Raw genomic sequence first — 23,169 nt, 5'->3', positions numbered from 1 at the left:
AGCATAGAGTACCTTCCGAAAGCTCGAGCCAGCTAGTAAAGAAGGATTAACTCAGTTTTCTTGTGGCTTTTCTTTTTGCAATACCATCCATCAATCCATCTTTTTCCGCTAATCCAAGGTCGGGTCACAAGGGCAGCAGCCCAAGCAGCAAAGCCCAGACTTCCCTCTCCCTGTCCACTTTATCCAGCTCCTCCCGGCAGATCCTGAGGCGTTCCCAGGCCAGTTGAGAGACATAGTCTCTCCAACGTGTCCCAGATCTTCCTCGAGACCTCCTACAGGTCGGACGTGGCCTCAACACCTCTCTAGGGAGGCCTCCGGGCGGCATCTTGACCAGATGCCTGAGCCACCTCATCTGGCTCCTCTCAGTGCGAGTTTCACCCGGATGACAGTGCTTCTCACCTTACCTCTTAGGGAGAGTCAGTCACCCTACGGAGAAAACTCATTTTGGCCACTTGTACCAACAATCTTGTCCTTTCAGTCACTACCCAAAGCTCATGACCATAAGTCAGTAGGAGGGTAGAAACCTAGATCAACCGGTAAACTGAGCTTTATCTTTCGGCTAACGCCCTCTTCACCACAACCAAGCAGCAGAGTCCGCATCACTGCAGACGCCGCACCAATCCGCCTGTCCATCTCTCATTCCATCCTTCCCTCACCCATGAACAAGATCCTCATCCTCGACCGGGAAATGGCACACCACCCTTTTCCAGGCAACAACCATGGACACCAACTTGGAGTCCAAATATCTTTTTGGTTTGGTTTGGTTTAGTTTATTTGAACATGAAGATTACAATAGAATACATCTCATGAATCATCCTTTCACAGTTCCACATGTCCAAAAGGAGTAGGAAGAAGCAAAGCTTATTTAATCCTACCCCCCATCATCCATTCTACATCTAGTACAGTACATATAGTTCACTTCCTGCATTCCATGCCATGTTTTCTGTGATAGTTAGGATAATACATAATAGATAACGTTAAGACACCCCTCCCAAAGAAAAAAAACAACATTATACATATATATACATATACATTAATAATAATAATAATAATAATAATAATAGATCAATAAATAAATAAATGCTTAAAATAAATATGAATAAAGAACAAAACTTTTTTTTATAAACAATTTTTTTTTATAAACAAAAAAAACAAAAAAAATAACCTGACAGCACAATCATTGTGATGGTCAAGACTCTTCTGCCTTGTTTTGCGATATGTATTCCAAAAGTGAGAGGAGTACAAGAACAACCAATAAAAGCTACAGACTTAGTAAGACACTACTGTCTGCTTGTCACTTGTTAGGTAAAAATTGAGTAAAATTAGTTAAAGGGGCCCTATTGGATCCCTAGAGTAAGTTTCTTTTCATAAAATACTCCATAAATCTCAAGTTGTGTACAAGGTAAATAATCTGCATTCTTCTCATGGCCTACGTGCTGGGATTCCGTTGTTATGAAATTAAAAGTGAAGTGATGACTTCTTGACAATTGAACAGTTAAGAAAAAAACCCGAGGGTCTTAAGAGGACACAATGCAAAAACTTTGGTCTCATCAGTGGGATGATGATAGACCACACGGTCCATTCGTTGGTGCTTGGTCATTATGTACAAATTAGCCAGCTGCCACTTTGATCTAGCAGGAGCAATAAAAGCCAAATAAAAAAAGCTGTTTCTACAAGTAGAACAGTGTTTTCATTGGTTGTACAGCTCTTTAGTGAGGAAGATGCTGGCTGGAAAAGTGACATTGGTTGTGATTTCTGTCCTTTTTCTGTTCTGGAACAAAACATCTGAGTTGCAGCTTTGTGCTTTTCTTAAAAGAAAAAAACAAAACGATGGCACTGACCTGAAATTGTATTGACGGGGGCGTTGCAGACTTTACCCCGGCTAACATTTCACCATCTGTGGCGCTGACATTCAGCCTCGTAGTCGGAACAACGTGACCTTTCCTGACCATTTATTCCCACCATGAATTAAGGCAATCTAGGACTGCTATCAATGCTAATGCACGCATCAGATGCTGCTCGTTTCAGGTCAATGTCTTCAAATTGATCAAAACTCCACTGAGTAAATCCGACTTGACAACAACTACATTTACATGCATGACAATACAGTTGTCCCTCGTTTATGGCAGTTAATTGGGTGCAGATCCAACCGTGATAAGTGAATTTCTGCAAAATTGGACTAAATATTAATAAATGATATATTTTCGTAGTTAAGAGCATAGAAAACCTGTTTATGACTTTCGAAATAAAATGTTATCATTTAGAGCCCTGTAGACATGAAATAGCACCCCTAGAGTCACCCACATGTGCATAAGTCTGTCGTCTGTGTGATATTGATATAAGTGATATTACTTCTGTGATGGAGTATAAGGCAAACAAAATATCAGGAGAATGTCGACAGGGGTGATGTCAGGCTAGTCGAAACATTCAGATATTATTTTGGCTAGTCGTCAAAGTTCACTTCTGGTCACGCGACCGCGACAGAGTTGTGGTGGGTCGGTGATTTAGTTGTTTCTGTCGACACGAAAACGCCAAGTCGGCGTTTTCAGATTTTCCCCATTTGGGAAGCAGTTTAAAAAAATACCATTTAAGGACACCAACAACGCCATTTCTGTGTGGATGAGAGGTTGAAACAATAAAATACTTTGCCATTTTGACCCAAAAATGTTTCCGTGTGGATAGCCTCTGAGAGGATGATGCTACAAGTAGATCCAAGGATTTATTCTCAAAGGTAGAGGCACACCCCAACCAAGACTAGTTTCACTCTTTTGTGCCGCAAAACAAGTCTTTAAGATAGAGTGAAGCCTCTGCCTGCCAATGACAGTCCTTTGGGTGGAACAAAGGCCAAACCACCACAGCAACAACAACAACAAAAACTCAGAACAGCATGGAGTCCAAATTTTTTCATTTTTGACGTGCATCATTTGCAGGCTTTCGCAGGCTACAAACAATGATGTGGCGGGCTGACTCTGGCCACCTGGCCTTGAGTTTGACACCTGTGGTATAGACAAAGGTATTGGGACAACAGCAGGAAGTGCAGAAAATGTCTTTGCTAGAACAGCTTCCAGTCTTCTGTGAAGACCTTCTGAAAGATTGAGTGTAATTAGTGAGGTCGTACGTCCCAGAGAGACCTGACAGAGGGCTCGAGGGCTCTCGACCACTTTTCTAGTTCTTTGTGTGGGCTTCTAGTCCAAAAAGTCTTGCTGAGATGAAGACGTGCAAGGTTGCATTGATGAATTCATCAACATTTTTATCCATGTTGCACACGATCATAAATATACTGCATGTAGACAGAAGCCCACTTGCTGTCAACTGATGAAAAATGGACTCCCTGAGCCAAAGTAATGTTTCTTGGGCTTTATTAATATTTGATGATTTAACAAAATATCCCCCAGCAAGACCATTTGTGTCACCAGTGTTTTTTTCCACAAAAACAGCCTCAGTCAAGTCACCGGCTGCTGTTTTAAATGTTAGAGTGGAGAGATAGAAATCTGGAATAGAGGAGTGCGATATAAAGCACGGCACTGAAGTTCCAATGAAACACAAGTGCGACACCAGCTTATTTTGCATCTCAAAAGGTAAATCCAATTTTCACTTCCTGTCTGCCTGCCAACAAACACACTGGTGCACGCGTACGAAGCAAAAATAAGATGTGAGATAAGATGGCAACATGAAACTGGAACAACATGTGTCAACATGAGGGCATCTAATCGTTCCATCTGTTTATGCTAGAACAAACTAAAGTGTAGTCATCAGCGTTAAAAGCGTGTGATGTGTGCAAGTCTTTTTAAGGTTACAGCGATGCTACCTTTTGGCTAGAAAGCACCTCACTGTGGAGCCTCTAAAGTTCAAAGCACTGGCAGTCTTAAGAAATCGGGAGTTGAACCAACGTTATCTGGAAAAATACAAAATTGCACAGAAAAACTGCCATTTGGTCCATGTACAACTCTAACAGGAGCCTGGTTAGTACTGCCATGTGCAGGTCGGGCCTGTTACCTGTGAAACTTCTGGGCTGAGACTCAGCACCTCCAAATCTGAGCAGTCGGAAGAGGGTGGATTGTACCTTTTGGGTTGGAAGTGAGGTCTGGAGAATGGAGAAGTTCAAATGTCTCGGAGTCTTGTTCACAAGTGAGGGGAGGCTGAAGGGTGAGGTTTACAGGTGGATCGGAGCAGCATCTGCAGTAATGCAGTCTCTGTACTGGACTGTCATAGTGAAGAGAAAGCTGAGCCGGAAGGCAAAGGCCAGTCTATGTTGCCATCCTCAACTATGGTCATGAGCTCTGGATGATGACCGAAAGAACGAGATTGCGGATACAAGTGGCCGAAATGAGTTTCCACCTCAGGGTGGCTGGACTCACCCAAAGAGATGGCGTAAGGAGCTCGGTCATCCGGGAGGAGATCAGAGTAGAGCAGCTGCTCCTTCACAATGTGAGGAGCCAGTTGAGATAGCTCAGGCATCTAGTCTGGGTGCCTCTTTGACGCCTCCCTGCTGAGATGCTCTGGACATGCCCAGCCGGGAGGGGGCCAGAGGGCAGACCTAGGACATGTTGGAGGGAGCATGTCTCTCAGCTGGCCTGGGAATGCCTTGGTGTCCTCCCAGTGGCACTAGAAGAGGTGGCCAGGGACTGGAAAGTCTGGACTTTCCTACTGAGACCGCTGCCCCCGTGACCCAATTTGGACTTCTTCACAGTGACCCGGATGAGCAGAAGAAAATGGTCGGACTGATAAACAGAAAAGTGTGAACCACACCCATTACTTAGATCAGGGGTAGGGAACCTATGGCTCGGGAGCCAGATGTGGCTCTTTTGATGCCTGCATCTGGCTCTCAAACATGTCTTAAAACGATAAAAATGTATTTTTGGTTTTTTGTTCGCTGACCTTTTAATGTACATTACAGAAATCACAGTGTTAAAAATAACACTCAAAATATAAAACTTTGTTATGCATTTTAGTCCATCCATCCATTTTCTACCACAATGCGGGTGGCCAGAGCCAGTGCCAGCTGTCCTTCCAATATTTTCCGGGTCAAACACCAAAATTCGATTATCACTGGATAATGCGGTAGCCTATTCGCGGTAGCCTATTCGCATGAACTTCCCTTCCTTAAATCAAATAGTCAGATCGCTAATTCTGGAAAAAGAAAAAGATACGGAGTACGGTGCAAAAGCACGCAGCACCAGAAGTCGCATTAATGGTAAGAAGTAATTTATTTATTATTGGATTGCTTCAGTGTAACAATGTTAATAAAAAGAATAACTTTAGAGGTCCTCCTTAAAAATGCCCACATTTACTTGTACTCAATGTTAAAAAATATTATATGGCTCTCAAGGAAATCCATTTTAAAATATGTGGCTTTTATGGCTCTCTTAGCCAAAAAGGTTCCCGACCCCTGACTTAGATCTTTGGCCTGGCTTGTTTTTAACACTTGTGTGACAGTTCAGAATGCTAAAACGTTATTTTAAACATTTCCTCTACGGTAAATAAAGGTTCCACATGGGGACAGTTTGACCCTGAAAAGGATTAATTCCATTCTCATTATTTCCTGATGCTAAATTCGGGGGTCCGAGCAGTTTCTAGATGACCTTAGTGGTTCCACATTGTGGAAATGTGTCCTAGGCAGCGTGGTGAAAAGGATGAACCATTAATGTGTCCCAGTGGAGTCGTCACCTGAAACCACCTTTTGTACTTTCCACAGAATTCCACAGTGTTCTATGCACAGATACACACTCCAAATCTGACTGCAATCAAACACCTGGGGAACACACACACACACACACACACCAGTTCCAACAATAAACATGAAAGACAACAGAGGCCTTCACGTAACACAGCAAAAAACACTTATTGGTCTGCAAAACATTTTTGTGCACGAGCAGCCTGTGTGTTTGCCAGGCTGCCTGCAAGAGCCCCCAGGGTTCCCACAATAAAAACTGGTTTAGAACTATCCCTGTACAAACTTCACCATCAAATATGACACACAGGTAGATGAACCCGAGGCAATAACAACACAGGTAGTTTTTGTTGTCACTTCCTGTGAGGACGGACGGACTGAAGAAGCTATGCACAGTTTCAAAAGTTTCTGACTATTTTTGGCACTTTGACTACACCACTGACTTGAAAACAAGCAACTAATGTAAATTCCAGACTAATGAGAGCACCTGCATTTGAGCCGGGCCCACTACATTTGAAGAGACACAATTTTTGTACAAATGCAGGCCACACTTGTCTAAGCTGCAGGTGTCTATATTTTGTAAAATGGGATATTTACGCAGACAGACACACTTTATATCTTGCAATTCTACCTACACTTCCTGGCGTTCCTAGTGTCACTTGTTAATGCCGGTGAGACGCTTTTTTCCCCATCGGACTTCAACAACTGCTGCTATCCAAGCAGTCCAAGCAGAAGCTGTAGTAATTCTACTCCTGATCAAACTTAATTCGTCAGATCAAAACCTCATCGCTGCTTAAGACTTCCAAAACGTCATATTAGTGTCCACTTCACTACTTCCTGACTCTGCACTCAAACGTCATGACAATTCTTTTTGCCATAAATCAGCCGCATCATTGTTTAAGCTCCAGAGTTAAAACATGTGGAAAAAAAGTACCGGGTTATCGTCTAGAAAACAAGCTACGACTGCCTATGATCGCTACCAAGTATGGCTGCAGCCATGGAATATTTTAGTACTCGAGTATTCTAATGAAAAGTCCTTTGATCCATCGAGTAATCGGATACAACACATTTATGCATGGTTCAAGATCAATTATAAATAGAAAAATAAAACATTTCACTTAATGAACGACCAATTGCTTCTACTTTGTAGATAATCAAAAGTTTTATTTCTTAGACAGCCTGTACTACATGAGAGGGAGGTTGAACGAGAAATAGAGAGTACATGACTTAACAAAACAAATGAAGGAAGTGATGAATGATACTACAGCACTTTGTAAACAACTTGAAAGACTTTGTGAACAAATCGAAAGACTGGAAGAAAAAGTGGACGCCCTAAAGAAGCTTAGTGATTAAAACGATCGCTTTATGCGTCAAGTGATGAAAACGATCGCTTTATGCGTCAAATGATGTGCAGAATTGATGACGCACACCGACCCGAGCGCGTGGACGTGACTGTAACGAAGCATACTGTTGTGTGGATAGGATGAAGCACCGCTTCTTTCTACTCCTTTTCAGGAATATTGAATTGTGCAAATCTAACCACATGACCCATGTCTCTTAACGTAACTTGTTAAGCATGTCTGGAAAAAAAAAACATAACGTAGCGAATCCCGCTGAGAACATGACACATTGTACAGTTTATATTATGTCCTGCAGCCAGTGTATGTGTCGATGACGTGCTGAAGTGTTTCATTTGGTGCCGGTGGGTTCTTTACACCGTCGACCATAAATCAGGCTAAATGAGAAGTTTGGTACTCCGTAGCCGCTTCGTGTATGCGATAATACACGTACTGTGTATCGCTGTGGATATGACACTGCACAACAAGCTGTCTACTAAGGAAAGAGTCTGGTTCTGTGGTACGATGGTCTTTGTGGGTTTACTGTGCACGCCGAATCAAACAGTGTACATGAATAAGTAGCTTGTATCAAACAGGCACGGCTAAGTGGTAACAGGAATAAAAAAAAACAAATGCGCATCTCATTTGACACATTCTAGCATGAGGTTCGGTGTGAAGTTGGTGCCCTCTTACCTCCTTGATTTTAGCCCGTTTGACCCTTGTGGAAGAGTCCAGTGGTTCGTGTCCGGTGGCCCCTGGGGGTCGCCGGTACTCGACGTAAGGTAAATCATTGGTCTTCACACCTCGACTCAAACTCTCCTGGGCAATTTTCTCCTTCTCCTTCAAAATGTCATGCTTGATCTCATCAGGACGTTTCTGTAGAGTATCCTTCGCCTCCAGTAGGGCTTTTTCATGGTCCTTCTTGATCTTGACCAGGACCTTCTCGTCACTTCCAGCCGAGCCGAGGTCACCGACGCCATCCGGACCGGTGCGAGTGTTGGTCTCCACGGCGGAGGAATGGAAGAAAACTCCGCTGAGCAGCTTGGAGGAGTCCGGCAGAAAGAAAATAGCTCCGAAACACAGCGTGATGAAGCCGCTGAAGACCAGAAGCAGGATGAATTTCTCCGTCAGCCTGAATGAGGTCTGGCTGGCTGACTTCCGACTCGGGGTGGTGGTAAAAGGCAAAAGAGTTGGGACAGGCATGTTGCTCCTCTCCCCAGACACTAAAAAAGATCGTTTCTGGGCTTGAATCAGATCACGGTGGCTTTGGCTTGGGCGTAATCCGCTCAGATGTCCAACTCCGGAGCATACACGCCGGAGAAGACGAAAGAAAAAGCCTACTTAAAGTTGAGGAGGGGCTGCTGAGAGTGCGCGAGTGTGTCGCTCATAATAGCGAAGCTACACGACTAACAACCCCAAGCACAGTAAGCACAGGAAAAGGCGGGACGATACTGTGATGAACAGCCAATCACCTTTCGACCTCTGCCAAGTGGGAGCAGTGATAGGGCGTGGCTACACCAGACGTAACTGCCCAGGAGGAGAGCCATGCACCTGAGTGCTGGTTAAAGACTCTCGACTTAAATATGCTGGTATAGTCAATTAATGGAACTGAGTGTAGTACGCCATGGAGCAGAAAGTCCGCCATGATGGTGAGCAAGAGAGGTGGGCGGTGTACAACAGTGTACAACGTATTCACGATAGTCTGAGCCGAGCATAAAAGTTATATACTGTGCGTACACTTTGATACTATGGATGTACTGTGCGTACACGTTGATACTATGGATGAATGTTATTTACTGAACACAGTGAATATATTTGCACATATGTAAATGTATAAAAATCCATTTTACTGCAGAATAAAAGTTATACAAAAGCATAAAAAGCATAAAATTTATATGCTGTGCTTACACTTTGATACTATGGATATACTGTGCGTACACGTTGATACTATGGATGAATGTTATTTACTGAACACAGTGAATATATTTGCACATATATAAATGTGTAAAAATCCATTTTACTGCAGAAATAATGAAAAACTTTTTCCTTCATTATTAGGCTTTTTTCCTTCCTTACAGTGTTACCAATGACTGGCAATCAACATACAAAATAATACTTTTGTTATATGGATAAGTATCTGGAAGTATTTTCACAATGCAACATTTATTTCAGTAATGGCATTGTTAATACATTTCATCGACTATAACCTAAATCATCATCATCACTGACTTGCCACGATTTCAATGAATCAACCAGAGAAACAAATTACCTTTAAACTATATTGCATGGGAGTACCACCGAATAACACAATATACACTTTGTGATCCTTCTACTATGAGTCTTGTCCAATGTCCTGCTTATTTACAACAACCATGAGTGTTACAGATCTACAACATTTTTATGATAAATACCTGTATTTGTTTTGGGGGAACTTGAAAAATGACCCAATCTGGTCTTTTGAACCATCTATTAGAGCAATTAATGGCTTAATGGCAGTGTACCGAGGACATGTTTACAATGCAATGTTTGTGGATTCTGCTGACCATCATGGAGGCCAAACCCAAGCAAGGCATACTACAGAAGTGGATAAGAAATAACAGTCCAATGTAAGTCTAGTGTCCTTTGTGCTGATCATTTTCAACATTCAACAATTTCAACAATCAAGCAATATACTGTATGACAATCTAAGGTTCCAAACCCGTCCAAGGCTCATAAAGTGTTAAAATATATTTATCTGCGTTGAAGCATACAAAACCATCACAGACACCCTTCTGTTTGTTTCACCCTCTTGTTTCACCCTCTTCTTTTTCCCCTCTTCTTCCCCTGCTTCCCCATCTTTGACAGACTATTGGGGGAACCTTAGTCGCTAAGTTTAGACAGAATTTAGGTGTCTGCAATCACAAACAAAGTAAGATTTTAAGTGTCTGCAATCACAGCCTCATCGATATGATCATGGGGGTCCACGGTGATGTCATAAACCTTATGGAGAAAAATAGAGCACTGATCAAGGATACCAAGGCACAAAAAGAAGAAACCAAAGAGTTGTAAGATTAAACGCTGCCTTGTGCGCTGCTCTTAAGTAGGTTAAAATCCCTATAGAAGAAAATAGAGCATTATGCAATGTTATCAAGGTTCTGCAAGACAATATCAAGGCATTATTGGAAGACAATGCTGCCTTGTGAGCTGCTCTTAAGGAGGCTAAAAACCCTATGGAGGAAAATACAGCATTATGCAAGGATGTCAGGGTTCTACAGGATGATATCAAGGCGTTATTGGAAGATAATGCTGCCTTGTGCGTTGCTCATAAGGAGGTTATTTTTTTAAAACCCTATGGAAGAAAATAGAGCATTTTGCAATGATATCAACGTTCTACAGGACGATAACAAGGCACTATTAGAAGTTAATGCTGCCTTGCGCACCACTCTTGAGGAAGAGAAAGAAGCAAAGGGAAATGTCACTGCGCAAATGAAAAATATACTTGATGAGATAGATCGGAATGCACGAATGAACAAAGTGATCCTCACAGGGCTCCGAATTACACCCAGGTCAAAAGACACAGCAGTCCAAAACAGAAGAGAACCAGATGAAATGGATGTTCCTTCAACAAAGCAACAGATTGCCAACTCCCTACATGTAGACATCAACACTATCAATACTTGCATCCCACTATATGGCAGAAACAACACCACACCTGTCATCATCGTTAAGTTCACGAACAGGGGTTACACAACTGCAGTGCTGAAACAGGGAAAAGGAGCTGAAATGTACAGACGTCTATAGTACATCAATGAGCATCTGACAAAACACAACGCTGACATCGCCAAGAAAGAACGAGACTTGAGGAAGCAAGGAACGATACAAAGCACTTGGAGGACCAACGGTAAGATCTACATCAAGCTCAATGGAGGACCACTAGAAGCAAGAGTGCTTGTTGTCAAAGATATGAACAATCTGGATACATATTAAAAATCATATTACCATGACTATAAGGAAAATGGAGGATACAACTCACAAAGAAAAAATCAGAATCATGTCGTTGGAGAGATTACATTCAATATCATTTGACTTTTGATATCATCGTTGCAAGGACCTGCTCAACAAAGTACTGGAGTTAGGAACCCAATTATCTATCAGGATATCATCAGGGGAGAAAGGAACAACTTTTTTGATTGTTTGGGGGGGGTTTAAAAAAATAGTAATGATAATAGTGATGATAGTAATAATAATAATTATTATTTTTATGATATATCTGCTTTCATTGTATGGAAGAATTAGTAAACAGTGAATTAGTATATGTTGAATACAGGAAGTGAACATATGTATAAGCAATTGATGTGATACAGCGAGGGGGTAGGATTAAATAAGCTCTGCTTCTGAGACAAATAAGTTGTATAGTTGAAAAAAACTATACACCAATGATAATGACAATAACATGTACACACCAAATACAAAAAAACAAATAGATCACATGAAATAATAAATAAAACATATGAAAGGTAAACAAGTACACAACAGCGACTAATTGTGAGTCCCGTATTGAGCTGACAAGGGACGCACTTTGTCCCTTATTACTGTGAGAATCAAAATTAGTCTGTAAAATGTCACTGGAGTCCATTGACACCAGCGTGTCTGATCGCTCGCCTATCAAACTCACTGCCATTACACTTTTTTTTTTGGCATTATTTACTCACCTTGCCTGGCTGTCACTCTGCATAACAATGGCGGCAGCTAGATAACTAGCTAGCTAGAGTTATCCACCCAGCTTCTGGTCTTCGGACTCCAAAAGTGACTTTTTTCTACAGGGACATTGTCATTAAAACAAACGGCGGATCGACGACCGTACTCCGTCCGTAAATTCATTTTTCTGGCTAAAAACATGAAAGTTGGTGATGATGATGGGTGAAATGAAAGGGGGGGCTGTTTCTGTTAAATCAGGGGTGTCCAACCTTTTTCCAGTGAGGGCCACATACTGAAAAATCAAATGATGAGCCTCTTTTACTCAGCAGTTACTGCTGACAAAGCATTAGTACCATTAGTGGGAATGATCTTTTCACCATATATACTGTATATATATATACTTACAGTATATATATATATATATATCCCATTTTACAAATATATATATATACTGTATATATATATATATATATATATATATATATATATATATATATATATATATATATACATATATATATATATATATATATATATATATATATATATATATATATATATACATATATATATATATATATATATTTTTTTTTTACAAATATTTAAACTACATTTTTCTCTTACTATGTCTTTATTCTCATAATATTTATTTAATAATATATGAATATAATTTAATAATTAATATATACAGTATAATACGATATTATCCATCCATCTATGCCGCTTATTCTCATTAGGGTTGCAGGGGTATGCTGGAGTCTATCCCAGCTGACTTGGGCGAGAGGCGGGGTACACATGGGACTGGGCGCCAGCCAACCGCAGGGCACATATAGACAAACAACCATTCACACTCACATTCATACCTATGGACAATTTAGAGTTGCCAATGAACCTAACATGCATGTTTTTGGAATGTGGGAGGAAACCAGAGTACCCGGAGAAAACCCATGTGCGCACGGGGAGAACATGCAAACTCCACACCAAGTGGAGATCTCCTGACTGTGTGGCCAACATGCTAACCACTTGGCCACTGTGCGGCTAATACAACTTTATTGTTGTAATATTATATAACTTTTATCCAACCTAAATTTCCTAAAATTGTATTCTTTGTTCTTTGTTTTGTCTGTTTCTCAGAATTTTACTACAGAAAAAAATACATTTTTAGTATTTTTTTAAATATTTCAACTTCATGCTATTTTTTCTCTAATATTATGACCTAATATTTTGTCTTTATTCTTGTACAATTACTGCTATTTTTTCCACTTTTGCGGTTTGTTTGATTGTATTTTTAGAACGTGCCGAGGGCCAACACAAAAACAGCCGGGGCCGTAAATGTCTCCCGGGCCACACTTGGGACACCCTTGTGTTAAACGCTACTCTTAAAACTCAGATGGTGTCACCTACAATGCAGAAGCATGTTTTGTTTACTGCACTATTTTACGGGAGCACAAATGTCTGAAAGCACAATTTTAATTTCTATTTTTCATTCCAAACAGTAGGATTTTTCATTGAATGTATTTCTAAATGTGTATTTAGTTTTCATTCAAACAATGTGGGGGAAAAAAGCAAAGCAAAAGCAGTTGTGGTGTTTTAATAAAGTTATTGATGAAGCACAAGATATTTCATAGTTGTCTTTTTTCTTTTTTTTTCATTTTCATTTTTCAAAAAACCTTTTGTGTACTGTTCCACCCCTACCAAGCAATATAGCCACAACTACTATGTGTTTATTTTTCTTGATGGTGATGATATTGATATGCTGCAGATTGTAGAGAAGCCTGCTTTTAGGCGTATCTACCGGGGCGGGCTCAGCTAGCAAGAGAGGGTCAGAGGTGGTCTCAAAAGAGGTGTTTTCCATTAATGACGTGATAAATTGCCGTAGCTTGAAAAGCGATGGTAGAACATGATGAAAAAGTCACTTGGCATAAGAGAGGGCTGATCACTATGGAATATGTGTGTTGAAATTGCTGGAAATCTGTGAGCATGTGCTTGAAACGCTGTGCATATATGACAAGCATGCATATGATATATACAGTATGTTGACAAGCATGCATATAATATATACTGTATGATGACAAGCATGCATATAATATATACAGTATGTGGACAAGCATGCATATAATATATACAGTATGATGACAAGCATGCATATGATATATACTGTATGATGACAAGCATGCATATAATATATACTGTATGTTGACAAGCATGCATATAATATATACTGTATGTTGACAAGCATGCATATGATATATACAGTATGTTGACAAGCATGCATATAATATATACTGTATGTTGACAAGCATGCATATGATATATACTGTATGATGACAAGCATGCATATGATATATACAGTATGTTGACAAGCATGCATATGATATATACTGTATGTTGACAAGCATGCATATGATATATGCAGTATGTTGACAAGCATGCATATAATATATACTGTATGTTGACAAGCATGCATATGATATATACTGTATGTTGACAAGCATGCATATGATATATGCAGTATGTTGACAAGCATGCATATAATATATACTGTATGTTGACAAGCATGCATATGATATATACTGTATGTTGACAAGCATGCATATAATATATACTGTATGATGACAAGCATGCATATGATATATACTGTATGTTGACAAGCATGCATATGATATATACAGTATGTTGACAAGCATGCATATGATATATACTGTATGTTGACAAGCATGCATATAATATATACAGTATGTTGACAAGCATGCATATGATATATACTGTATGTTGACAAGCATGCATATAATATATACTGTATGATGACAAGCATGCATATGATATATACTGTATGTTGACAAGCATGCATATGATATATACAGTATGTTGACAAGCATGCATATGATATATACTGTATGTTGACAAGCATGCATATAATATATACTGTATGATGACAAGCATGCATATGATATATACTGTATGTTGACAAGCATGCATATGATATATGCAGTATGATGACAAGCATGCATATGATATATACTGTATGTTGACAAGCATGCATATGATATATACTGTATGTTGACAAGCATGCATATGATATATGCAGTATGTTGACAAGCATGCATATAATATATACTGTATGTTGACAAGCATGCATATGATATATACTGTATGTTGACAAGCATGCATATAATATATACTGTATGATGACAAGCATGCATATGATATATACAGTATGTTGACAAGCATGCATATGATATATACTGTATGTTGACAAGCATGCATATAATATATACAGTATGTTGACAAGCATGCATATGATATATACTGTATGTTGACAAGCATGCATATAATATATACTGTATGATGACAAGCATGCATATGATATATACTGTATGTTGACAAGCATGCATATGATATATACAGTATGTTGACAAGCATGCATATAATATATACTGTATGTTGACAAGCATGCATATGATATATACTGTATGATGACAAGCATGCATATGATATATACAGTATGTTGACAAGCATGCATATGATATATACTGTATGTTGACAAGCATGCATATGATATATGCAGTATGTTGACAAGCATGCATATAATATATACTGTATGTTGACAAGCATGCATATGATATATACTGTATGTTGACAAGCATGCATATAATATATACTGTATGATGACAAGCATGCATATGATATATACTGTATGTTGACAAGCATGCATATGATATATACAGTATGTTGACAAGCATGCATATGATATATACTGTATGTTGACAAGCATGCATATAATATATACAGTATGTTGACAAGCATGCATATGATATATACTGTATGTTGACAAGCATGCATATAATATATACTGTATGATGACAAGCATGCATATGATATATACTGTATGTTGACAAGCATGCATATGATATATACAGTATGTTGACAAGCATGCATATGATATATACTGTATGTTGACAAGCATGCATATAATATATACTGTATGATGACAAGCATGCATATGATATATACTGTATGTTGACAAGCATGCATATGATATATACTGTATGTTGACAAGCATGCATATGATATATGCAGTATGATGACAAGCATGCATATGATATATACTGTATGTTGACAAGCATGCATATGATATATACTGTATGTTGACAAGCATGCATATGATATATGCAGTATGTTGACAAGCATGCATATAATATATACTGTATGTTGACAAGCATGCATATGATATATACTGTATGTTGACAAGCATGCATATAATATATACTGTATGATGACAAGCATGCATATGATATATACTGTATGTTGACAAGCATGCATATGATATATACTGTATGTTGACAAGCATGCATATAATATATACTGTATGATGACAAGCATGCATATGATATATACAGTATGTTGACAAGCATGCATATAATATATACTGTATGTTGACAAGCATGCATATAATATATACAGTATGTGGACAAGCATGCATATGATATACAGTATACTGTATGTTGACAAGCATGCATATAATATATACAGTATGTTGACAAGCATGCATATGATATATACTGTATGTTGACAAGCATGCATATGATATATACTGTATGTTGACAAGCATGCATATAATATATACTGTATGATGACAAGCATGCATATGATATATACTGTATGTTGACAAGCATGCATATAATATATACAGTATGTTGACAAGCATGCATATGATATATACTGTATGTTGACAAGCATGCATATATATATACTGTATGATGACAAGCATGCATATGATATATACAGTATGTTGACAAGCATGCATATGATATATACTGTATGTTGACAAGCATGCATATAATATATACTGTATGATGACAAGCATGCATATGATATATACTGTATGTTGACAAGCATGCATATGATATATACTGTATGTTGACAAGCATGCATATGATATATGCAGTATGATGACAAGCATGCATATGATATATACTGTATGTTGACAAGCATGCATATGATATATACTGTATGTTGACAAGCATGCATATGATATATGCAGTATGTTGACAAGCATGCATATAATATATACTGTATGTTGACAAGCATGCATATGATATATACTGTATGTTGACAAGCATGCATATAATATATACTGTATGATGACAAGCATGCATATGATATATACTGTATGTTGACAAGCATGCATATGATATATACTGTATGTTGACAAGCATGCATATAATATATACAGTATGTTGACAAGCATGCATATGATATATACTGTATGTTGACAAGCATGCATATAATATATACTGTATGATGACAAGCATGCATATGATATATACTGTATGTTGACAAGCATGCATATGATATATACAGTATGTTGACAAGCATGCATATGATATATACTGTATGTTGACAAGCATGCATATAATATATACTGTATGATGACAAGCATGCATATGATATATACTGTATGTTGACAAGCATGCATATGATATATACTGTATGTTGACAAGCATGCATATAATATATACTGTATGATGACAAGCATGCATATGATATATACAGTATGTTGACAAGCATGCATATGATATATACTGTATGTTGACAAGCATGCATATAATATATACTGTATGTTGACAAGCATGCATATAATATATACAGTATGTGGACAAGCATGCATATGATATACAGTATACAGTATGTTGACAAGCATGCATATGATATATACTGTATGTTGACAAGCATGCATATAATATATACTGTATGATGACAAGCATGCATATGATATATACTGTATGTTGACAAGCATGCATATGATATATACTGTATGTTGACAAGCATGCATATGATATATGCAGTATGATGACAAGCATGCATATGATATATACTGTATGTTGACAAGCATGCATATGATATATACTGTATGTTGACAAGCATGCATATAATATATACAGTATGTTGACAAGCATGCATATGATATATACTGTATGTTGACAAGCATGCATATATATATACTGTATGATGACAAGCATGCATATGATATATACTGTATGTTGACAAGCATGCATATGATATATACAGTATGTTGACAAGCATGCATATGATATATACTGTATGTTGACAAGCATGCATATAATATATACTGTATGATGACAAGCATGCATATGATATATACTGTATGTTGACAAGCATGCATATGATATATACTGTATGTTGACAAGCATGCATATGATATATGCAGTATGATGACAAGCATGCATATGATATATACTGTATGTTGACAAGCATGCATATGATATATACTGTATGTTGACAAGCATGCATATAATATATACTGTATGTTGACAAGCATGCATATAATATATACAGTATGTGGACAAGCATGCATATGATATACAGTATACTATATGTTGACAAGCATGCATATAATATATACAGTATGTTGACAAGCATGCATATGATATATACTGTATGTTGACAAGCATGCATATAATATATACTGTATGTTGACAAGCATGCATATACAGTAATATATACTGTATGATGACACGCATGCATATGATATATACTGTATGTTGACAAGCATGCATATAATATATACAGTATGTTGACAAGCATGTATATGATATATACTGTATGTTGACAAGCATGCATATAATATATACTGTATGTTGACAAGCATGCATATGATATATACTGTATGATGACAAGCATGCATATGATATATACTGTATGTTGACAAGCATGCATATAATATATACTGTATGATGACAAGCATGCATATGATATATACTGTATGTTGACAAGCATGCATATAATATATACTGTATGATGACAAGCATGCATATGATATATACTGTATGTTGACAAGCATGCATATAATATATACTGTATGTTGACAAGCATGCATATAATATATACAGTATGTGGACAAGCATGCATATGATATACAGTATACTGTATGTTGACAAGCATGCATATAATATATACAGTATGTTGACAAGCATGCATATGATATATACTGTATGTTGACAAGCATGCATATAATATATACTGTATGTTGACAAGCATGCATATACAGTAATATATACTGTATGATGACAAGCATGCATATGATATATCCTGTATGTTGACAAGCATGCATATAATATATACTGTATGTTGACAAGCATGCATATGATATATACTGTATGATGACAAGCATGCATATGATATATACTGTATGTTGACAAGCATGCATATAATATATACTGTATGATGACAAGCATGCATATGATATATACTGTATGTTGACAAGCATGCATATAATATATACTGTATGTTGACAAGCATGCATATGATATATACTGTATGTTGACAAGCATGCATATAATATATACAGTATGTTGACAAGCATGCATATGATATATACTGTATGTTGACAAGCATGCATATATATATACTGTATGATGACAAGCATGCATATGATATATACTGTATGTTGACAAGCATGCATATGATATATACAGTATGTTGACAAGCATGCATATGATATATACTGTATGTTGACAAGCATGCATATAATATATACTGTATGATGACAAGCATGCATATGATATATACTGTATGTTGACAAGCATGCATATGATATATACTGTATGTTGACAAGCATGCATATAATATATACTGTATGTTGACAAGCATGCATATAATATATACAGTATGTGGACAAGCATGCATATGATATACAGTATACAGTATGTTGACAAGCATGCATATGATATATACTTTATGTTGACAAGCATGCATATAATATATACTGTATGATGACAAGCATGCATATGATATATACTGTATGTTGACAAGCATGCATATGATATATACTGTATGTTGACAAGCATGCATATGATATATGCAGTATGATGACAAGCATGCATATGATATATACAGTATGTTGACAAGCATGCATATGATATATACTGTATGTTGACAAGCATGCATATAATATATACTGTATGATGACAAGCATGCATATGATATATACTGTATGTTGACAAGCATGCATATGATATATGCAGTATGATGACAAGCATGCATATGATATATACTGTATGTTGACAAGCATGCATATGATATATACTGTATGTTGACAAGCATGCATATGATATATGCAGTATGTTGACAAGCATGCATATAATATATACTGTATGTTGACAAGCATGCATATGATATATACTGTATGTTGACAAGCATGCATATAATATATACTGTATGATGACAAGCATGCATATGATATATACTGTATGTTGACAAGCATGCATATGATATATACAGTATGTTGACAAGCATGCATATGATATATACTGTATGTTGACAAGCATGCATATAATATATACAGTATGTTGACAAGCATGCATATGATATATACTGTATGTTGACAAGCATGCATATAATATATACTGTATGATGACAAGCATGCATATGATATATACTGTATGTTGACAAGCATGCATATGATATATACAGTATGTTGACAAGCATGCATATAATATATACTGTATGTTGACAAGCATGCATATGATATATACTGTATGATGACAAGCATGCATATGATATATACAGTATGTTGACAAGCATGCATATGATATATACTGTATGTTGACAAGCATGCATATGATATATGCAGTATGTTGACAAGCATGCATATAATATATACTGTATGTTGACAAGCATGCATATGATATATACTGTATGTTGACAAGCATGCATATGATATATGCAGTATGTTGACAAGCATGCATATAATATATACTGTATGTTGACAAGCATGCATATGATATATACTGTATGTTGACAAGCATGCATATAATATATACTGTATGATGACAAGCATGCATATGATATATACTGTATGTTGACAAGCATGCATATGATATATACAGTATGTTGACAAGCATGCATATGATATATACTGTATGTTGACAAGCATGCATATAATATATACAGTATGTTGACAAGCATGCATATGATATATACTGTATGTTGACAAGCATGCATATAATATATACTGTATGATGACAAGCATGCATATGATATATACTGTATGTTGACAAGCATGCATATGATATATACAGTATGTTGACAAGCATGCATATGATATATACTGTATGTTGACAAGCATGCATATAATATATACTGTATGATGACAAGCATGCATATGATATATACTGTATGTTGACAAGCATGCATATGATATATACTGTATGTTGACAAGCATGCATATGATATATGCAGTATGATGACAAGCATGCATATGATATATACTGTATGTTGACAAGCATGCATATGATATATACTGTATGTTGACAAGCATGCATATGATATATGCAGTATGTTGACAAGCATGCATATAATATATACTGTATGTTGACAAGCATGCATATGATATATACTGTATGTTGACAAGCATGCATATAATATATACTGTATGATGACAAGCATGCATATGATATATACTGTATGTTGACAAGCATGCATATGATATATACAGTATGTTGACAAGCATGCATATGATATATACTGTATGTTGACAAGCATGCATATTATATATACAGTATGTTGACAAGCATGCATATGATATATACTGTATGTTGACAAGCATGCATATAATATATACTGTATGATGACAAGCATGCATATGATATATACTGTATGTTGACAAGCATGCATATGATATATACTGTATGTTGACAAGCATGCATATAATATATACTGTATGATGACAAGCATGCATATGATATATACAGTATGTTGACAAGCATGCATATGATATATACTGTATGTTGACAAGCATGCATATAATATATACTGTATGTTGACAAGCATGCATATAATATATACAGTATGTGGACAAGCATGCATATGATATACAGTATACTGTATGTTGACAAGCATGCATATAATATATACAGTATGTTGACAAGCATGCATATGATATATACTGTATGTTGACAAGCATGCATATGATATATACTGTATGTTGACAAGCATGCATATAATATATACTGTATGATGACAAGCATGCATATGATATATACTGTATGTTGACAAGCATGCATATAATATATACAGTATGTTGACAAGCATGCATATGATATATATTGTATGTTGACAAGCATGCATATATATATACTGTATGATGACAAGCATGCATATGATATATACAGTATGTTGACAAGCATGCATATGATATATACTGTATGTTGACAAGCATGCATATAATATATACTGTATGATGACAAGCATGCATATGATATATACTGTATGTTGACAAGCATGCATATGATATATACTGTATGTTGACAAGCATGCATATGATATATGCAGTATGATGACAAGCATGCATATGATATATACTGTATGTTGACAAGCATGCATATGATATATACTGTATGTTGACAAGCATGCATATGATATATGCAGTATGTTGACAAGCATGCATATAATATATACTGTATGTTGACAAGCATGCATATGATATATACTGTATGTTGACAAGCATGCATATAATATATACTGTATGATGACAAGCATGCATATGATATATACTGTATGTTGACAAGCATGCATATGATATATACTGTATGTTGACAAGCATGCATATAATATATACAGTATGTTGACAAGCATGCATATGATATATACTGTATGTTGACAAGCATGCATATAATATATACTGTATGATGACAAGCATGCATATGATATATACTGTATGTTGACAAGCATGCATATGATATATACAGTATGTTGACAAGCATGCATATGATATATACTGTATGTTGACAAGCATGCATATAATATATACTGTATGATGACAAGCATGCATATGATATATACTGTATGTTGACAAGCATGCATATGATATATACTGTATGTTGACAAGCATGCATATAATATATACTGTATGATGACAAGCATGCATATGATATATACAGTATGTTGACAAGCATGCATATGATATATACTGTATGTTGACAAGCATGCATATAATATATACTGTATGTTGACAAGCATGCATATAATATATACAGTATGTGGACAAGCATGCATATGATATACAGTATACAGTATGTTGACAAGCATGCATATGATATATGCAGTATGATGACAAGCATGCATATGATATATACTGTATGTTGACAAGCATGCATATGATATATACTGTATGTTGACAAGCATGCATATAATATATACAGTATGTTGACAAGCATGCATATGATATATACTGTATGTTGACAAGCATGCATATATATATACTGTATGATGACAAGCATGCATATGATATATACTGTATGTTGACAAGCATGCATATGATATATACAGTATGTTGACAAGCATGCATATGATATATACTGTATGTTGACAAGCATGCATATAATATATACTGTATGATGACAAGCATGCATATGATATATACTGTATGTTGACAAGCATGCATATGATATATACTGTATG

General features: G+C 36.7%; 1 protein-coding gene across 1 annotated transcript in view; it reads right to left on the bottom strand.

The window, feature by feature from the left end:
- The window catches only part of man1a1 (mannosidase, alpha, class 1A, member 1), a 156,428-nt gene extending 148,014 nt beyond the window's left edge, over positions 1 to 8,414 (bottom strand). The window contains exon 1 of the mRNA XM_054760921.1: positions 7,702 to 8,414. Within this exon, the coding sequence (XP_054616896.1) occupies positions 7,702 to 8,211 (510 nt within the window). The 5' untranslated portion in view covers positions 8,212 to 8,414. The remainder of the gene's footprint in view (positions 1 to 7,701) is intronic.
- Positions 8,415 to 23,169: the final 14,755 nt, after the last annotated feature.

Source organism: Dunckerocampus dactyliophorus, chromosome 19 (genome assembly GCF_027744805.1).
Source record: "Dunckerocampus dactyliophorus isolate RoL2022-P2 chromosome 19, RoL_Ddac_1.1, whole genome shotgun sequence".
NCBI classification, from domain to species: Eukaryota; Metazoa; Chordata; class Actinopteri; order Syngnathiformes; family Syngnathidae; genus Dunckerocampus; species Dunckerocampus dactyliophorus.
Note: the sequence above shows the minus strand (reverse complement) of the source record. Positions and strands in the feature narration are given on the sequence as shown.